Below are 6,538 nucleotides of genomic sequence, written 5' to 3'. Positions count from 1 at the left end.
ACACTGCTCATACCCATTTCATTGTGGCCCCCTCTTTATATCTTTAGATGTGGAAAATCTTTTCTACTATTCTTCAGATCATTCTTAGAGATGGCTGTTCTATATTTAGCTGGAGTTCACTTCTCACTTTCATGCTTTGGAGAGGGAAATGGCAACCCACTCCAGTGTTCTTGCCTGGAGAATCCCAGGGACAGGTGGGCCTGGTGGGCTGCTGTCTATGGGGTCACACAGAGTCAGACAGGACTGAAGTGACTTAGCACATAGAACTATTGGAGAAGGTGAGCTCAAGGTCTTCCAAAGCTGCCATCTTGATCCAGACTCCTTATAATGTTTTAAACTAGAATGATGACCATTCAAGTGAAAGTGTTTGAAATTTTTCCTGTTCCCTAAAATAATGAGGAATGCAATTCACTCCTATGTCCCAAAATGGCATATTCTCTTTTTTGATAAAACTAAACAGCATTTCCTAGTCCCACTTCATTTAGATGGAATCAGTTAACAAATTCTCTTCAGTAGAGATAAGTAATATGTTCCAAGCTCAGATTGAAGCAGTTAAGAAGAGGGTATGCTTTCTCTACGCTCTCTTTTTTATCTGCTGCCTGGCTGTGAAGATTGCAGGTGAAGCCCCAAAGAATGTCAAAGCCATTAAGATGGAAAAAAACCCGAATGTTTAAAATAATGCATGGGGCAGTACCTGCTGGCTTATGTTGAATTATGAAGTGAGCAAAAAAGAAGTCATTATTTTAAGCTAATGGGATTAGGAGGATTGTTTCTCAAAGTTATTAACCTACCCAGAATTAGATACTTCTCTCAACATAATATGGGCTTCTCTGGGGCTCAGTGGTACAGAACTTGCCTGCTAAGCAGGAGACTCCGGTTCAATTCCTAGGTCAGGAAGATCCCCTGGAGGAGAAAATCGCAACCCAGTGTTCTTGCCTGGAGAAGACCATGGACAGAGGAACCTCATGGGCTACAGTCCATGGAGTCGCAGAGTGGGACATGACTGAGCATGTACCCACGTGCACGCATTCCAAAATTCCCTTTTGTGTGAAAGTATCCTGCAAATTCTAAAGTATTTTGCAAATTTAATATATCTTTGTTATTAACAACATTAATAAAAGTTACACAGAATTCAGTATTTCAATTGTGTGTTCTAGAATGGAAGCTGAGAAAAGGAATGAATCAACAAGGAATAATTCCCTTAAATCTGAATTTTCTGAAAGGTAGTCCATGTTTCAGGGTCGTGGAAGCTTGGCTTTCAACTATTCTGACAGCTGCATTTATTTAGAAAAATATAGATTTATAATAAAATGTAAGACATGAGACAAAGATCATTTAAGAGACGTAAGAAACCTAAATCTTGACCTTCTGTTGTTTCTGCTTTCTTTTCTTAATGCACTTTTATTTAATTTGGCTTAGCTATTTTAAAGATTGTATTACTCTAGTCAAAAGCAGTGTTTTAGAACTCAGCTGGGTCACAGGAACTTTTCTCACCACTCCATTCTAATTTGCAGTTTTGCTATAATAAAAGCCCTAAATATATTGCTACTGTCTAGACGTTTTATCTGAAACAAGTGTCCTTTGTAGTCTCAGAGGACTTTTCTATTTTATTTCCAGTAAATCAAAGTCTGTGAAGAGCTTCAGTTCTTATTAAGACATACCCTTCACAGTCCAGTAATCGCCAACAGTGGCAAGCCATTGACAGTTCATTTACATATAAGTGATGACTTCCATCAGGTAGTTGGCTCAAAAACACAATGGACATTTAGAGCATATCCTATATTTCTTGTTCTTTGATGAGCACCAAATGCCAATTTTTATACAGAAATTGACTATTGAAAAGTGAAGGCTCCTTTTCACTGACCTTACACTGTCTTCTAACTCCGGAGTGGCACGTCAGTGAACTTAATGTAGGATCACACCTCTACAGGGCATTTAGGAGCCCGACTTCAGCTAGCTAAAAATCAAGAAGAGTCAAATGTAGAAAACATGAGACAAGAACAATCACACTTTTTTAAAGGAAAAATAAATTTCTTCGGCATCTTGCTCCCAATTGTCATCATCATAGCTTAGTTTTCATATTTCATGTTAATAGGTAGTGATATTGTTTTTATATTAATTGTTTTCTCCTATAAATATATTTGTCATTTGAAATAGTGGCATTCATTACACAGCACTCATTAGGATATCTTATGTTTTAGTTTGTAAGTACCTTTCCTTATATTCTATGCTTTTGCTCTCAATTTTTCAGAACACTGGAGGCAGAAATCTAGCCCATTTTTACCTTAATAATGCTATAAAAAGGAGCAAGCTGATGATCTGTTACCATGCTGGGACTCAACTCCTGTGATTATTCAACTGTATATTTTCCAGCTATTTTTCAGTATTGAAGTAAAATGTTTCTCTTTAAAGTGAAGCTTTCTCAATTTTTAGCAGGGATAATACAGATCATCTAATTTCACAGATAAGCTAACCTCTCTGTTTTAGCTCCAGCAATCCTTTTCCCCCCAGTCAGATGTCTTACTGTTAACATTTTCTAATTAGAGTATTAGCGTGTGTTTTCGTCCATCTTGGTTCTGGTTTTAGTGGGGCCCTGACTTTACATGATTCTTGTAATTAGCTTTTCTGAAGATTTCATTCTAGTGATTTCCATATTTACAGCAAACTCCATTGCATGAAGTAGTCTGAGGGATTAAAAACAAACAAACAAAACCCTAAGTGTGTGTTACAGAGTAACAGATTAGGGTAAGGACTGGGAAAATGGAGCGCCTGTCACGCAGCCCCTGCCTCTTTTCTTCATGCCAAGTCACTGTGCTGTGCGTGGATCATGTTCCTCTAGGTTCACGCCTTCACTTATTTCTCCAATCTCATTCACAGATGAAAGGAGAAACAGAGGGACGAGGGGAGGAATGATGGATAGATGGATGGATGATGGACAGATTGATACATTTAAATTCAAGGTTCTTAAGGGACTGGCATCAGCCACCGTGCATCAGAGCTTTTGCAAATAAGGCAGGTAACTCAGGAATACTACATATTAACTCTCAGTTGTTCACTTTCAAGTGAGCAGTAAGATAGGGGAACCATAATATGATAACTACACTAATAAAATAATATATTTTAAAACACATTTTGAGAAATCATTTCTAAAAATGGAAACAAATGTTTAAAAATAAGAATTTTAACTTTTTTATAGCATTTATTGGTTGGTACTGAAACAAACCAAATTTGAGTCCAATGAAAGGAATACTTGATACCACGTGATTTCAACTCTATTATGATCTAACAGATGTTATTTATAAAAAAGGTCCAATGAATGTTTCATCTGAAGACGTTTAGTAATTATAGACCGTCTTGTTGAAGTTCTTCTTTGGATGTTCAGAGATACTTGTCCTTTTTTCCAGTTGATACAGAATTAATCCATGGCCAATGCTAATCTATGTCTTTGGGGAGATAGGTTCAACTCTTAAGGTAACAAAATTGTTTAGAAAACACTATCTTACTTCTCATGATGAATACCATTGTCTCATTTTTCTTTCTCTTATAGATGCGGCCACCAGCTTTCCAACAATCCGGATGTTAGCTCTTTTGAGTACTGGATGCCCACTTACTGTCAGACAAAATATATAATTACATTAATGAATTTTAAATTCTATAACGGAATGTACCATGCTTTTGAAATCATCAAATGTTATAGGAAATCAGTTATGGTGGTGCTAAGACAGATTTGACTTTGGCACGTCTCCTTCGGGTGCATTCATTACATTATATACCATGACATGAAATTCAGCAAGAATTACCATTGAACCAAAAAGTTGAGAGAAAGGATGGCAGAATCTGGATTCCACCAATATACAGCATACATGAAGTAAGTTAGGTGCAACATATGTATGACCTTAAGAACAACAACACTGAAAACTTTTGCTTTACAATGAAATCATTTCTGATACTGATATTCAAATCAATACAAAGCATTCTTTGTAGAGATGGCTTGTACTTGATTCATCTTTATGAATGAAATGAGTTCAAATAAGAAATAAAAGGGACTTCCTTGGTGGTCCAATAGTTGAGAATCTACCTCCTCATGCAGGGGACATGGGTTCCATCCCTGGTCAGGGAATTAAGACTGCACAGGCCATGGGGCAACTAAACCCACACACTGCAACTGCTGAGCCCACACCTCAGTTAGAGAACCCTGCATGCTGCCACAAAGACCCAGTGCAGTCAAAGAATTTTTTTAGAAAAACAAAGCCACAGATTTACTGCAGACACCATTACCCACAGGACTCATTTACAGACATGGTAGTCTATTTTGCCCTGTAAGAACTATTGTTGTTCTTAAATGAAAACATAAACAACTACCCAAAAGAATATTTAAAGTTATGAGAAGAACACTCCTCATTACTAAAAGAAAATAAAGGATGATGTGCTGTTAAAGAAAAAGCAGAGCATTGTTGTTTTCATGTTTATCTATATTGATAAAGAGCAAGGCTTATACTAACAAAACTAAATTAGACTACAGAGTATTCATAAAACAATAAGTAATAGTAATTTTCATTGCGGGTGTGATCACAGGAAAAGGCCATCACCAACCGGTGTCCTAATATCGCAGTTGGGCTTCCCTGATGGCTCAGAAGGTAAAGAATCCACCTGCAATGTGGGAGACCTGGGTTCAGTCCTTGGGTTGGGAAGATCCTCTGGAGGAGGGCATGGCAACCCTCCCCAGTATTCTTACCTGGAGAATCCCCATGGACAGAGGAGCCTGGTGGGTCCACAGGGTCACACAGAGTCAGACATGACTGAGTGACTAAACACAGCACAATATACGAGTTATACAAGATAAGTGTGTTCGTTCTAAAGATGAGATCTCAAAATACAATGGTTTTCTATGGAAATTTTTTAATATTACACAAGCATACATTTCAATAAGCAAAAAACAGCTGAGATACGGGATTACTCAAAGCAGGTAAAATAGAAGAGAAAGTAAATATAATGGTCGAAGCTCTTGTTCTTAAACATTTGTGAGTGAATCAAAATTTTAAATTTAATACTCAATCTTAGCTTCATTTTTTTTTGAAATAGGGATAACATACATTTTGTCTGATTGCTAAAAGGATTCCAAAACATATATCAAGAGATACATATATAACAGAATGAAGTCAGAAAAACAAATACGTATATTAGTGCATATGTGTGGAATATGAAAGTATTGGTACAGATAATCTTATTTACACAGTAGAACGAGAGACATGGACACAGAAAACAAACATACGGATACCAAGGGGGAAGGGGACGTGGGATGAATTGGGAGATTGGGATTGACATATATACTCTACTGATACTACGTATAGAACAGATAACCAATGGGAACCAAAGGTATAGCTCAGGGAACTCTACTCAATTCTCCGTGGTGACCAAAATGGGAAGTAAATCCAGAAAGAGGAGAAGGGATATGTGTATGCTGTGCTGTGCTAAGTCTCTCCAGTCATGTCCAACTCTTTGCAACCCTGTAAACTGTAGCCCGCCAGGCTCCTCTGTCTATGGAATTCTCCAGGCAACAATACTGGAGTGGGCTGCCATGCTCTCCACCAGCAGATCTTCCCGACCTAGGGATCGAACTCACGGCCCCTGCAGCTCCTGCATTGCAGGCAGGTTCTTTACTGCCGAGCCACCGGAGAAGCCAGGATATATGTATATGTATAGCTGATTCACTTTGCCATGTTTACAATGTTGCTAAAACAACATTGTTAAGCAACTATACTCTGATAATCTTTTTTTAGAAAAGAGACTTATTTGCAACAACAGTGTATTAATATTGACTCATCAGTTGTAACACATATACCACACTAATGCAAGGTGTTAATAACAGGGACCAGGAGGAGGGAGTGGCAAGTGAGAGAGTATAAGGGAACACTGTACTCTCCACTAATGGTTCCATAAACTTAAAATCCCTCAAATACAGAAAGCCTATTAGTTAAAAATGTGTCTGACAATTCATAAGTATTCAAAATATAGTTGCTGAATTATTATTTATACTGAAATGATAATATAGGTAGGCTTTATAAAGAAATTCCACTAACAATTGCATGACATAATAAAAAATGTGTATCGATTGGTCTCTGCCCCCAGTTCCTGGCACAAAGCTCCTAAAACACAATTTCCTAAGTGATAGCAGCGTTGGGAGCACCTTTGGTTCTAATGAGGTGCCTGGGTGGGCTCCAGGAAGGGCGCTGGTCACCAGCCATGATTAGAAGTTTAGAGCTTTTAGTCCCCCCACCAACACTTCTCCAGGGAGAGACAAGGACTGGAAATGGAATTAATGGTCCATCACGCCTACGTGATGTTCTTCCCTGGTGGCTTACAGGGTAAAGAATCTGCCTGCAGTGCAGGAGAATTGGGTTCAATCCCTGGGTCAGGAAGATCCCCTGGAGAAGGGGATGGCAACCCACTTCAGTATTCTTGCCTGAAGAATCCCATGGACAGAGGAGCCTGGCAGGCTACAGTCCATGGGGGTTGCAAAGTGTCCCACAAGACTGAG

At 38.4% G+C, this 6,538-nt stretch overlaps 1 protein-coding gene across 1 annotated transcript in view; it reads right to left on the bottom strand.

The window, feature by feature from the left end:
• Window positions 1-3,140: 3,140 nt before the first annotated feature.
• IQCM (IQ motif containing M) overlaps window positions 3,141-6,538 on the bottom strand; it is a 522,664-nt gene continuing 519,266 nt past the window's right edge. The window contains 2 exon segments of the mRNA XM_069558325.1: window positions 3,141-3,146; window positions 3,504-3,610. Of these exon segments, the coding sequence (XP_069414426.1) occupies window positions 3,141-3,146; window positions 3,504-3,610 (113 nt within the window).

The sequence above is a fragment of the Ovis canadensis genome, chromosome 17 (genome assembly GCF_042477335.2).
Source record: "Ovis canadensis isolate MfBH-ARS-UI-01 breed Bighorn chromosome 17, ARS-UI_OviCan_v2, whole genome shotgun sequence".
Classification (NCBI taxonomy): domain Eukaryota; kingdom Metazoa; phylum Chordata; class Mammalia; order Artiodactyla; family Bovidae; genus Ovis; species Ovis canadensis.
Note: the sequence above shows the minus strand (reverse complement) of the source record. Positions and strands in the feature narration are given on the sequence as shown.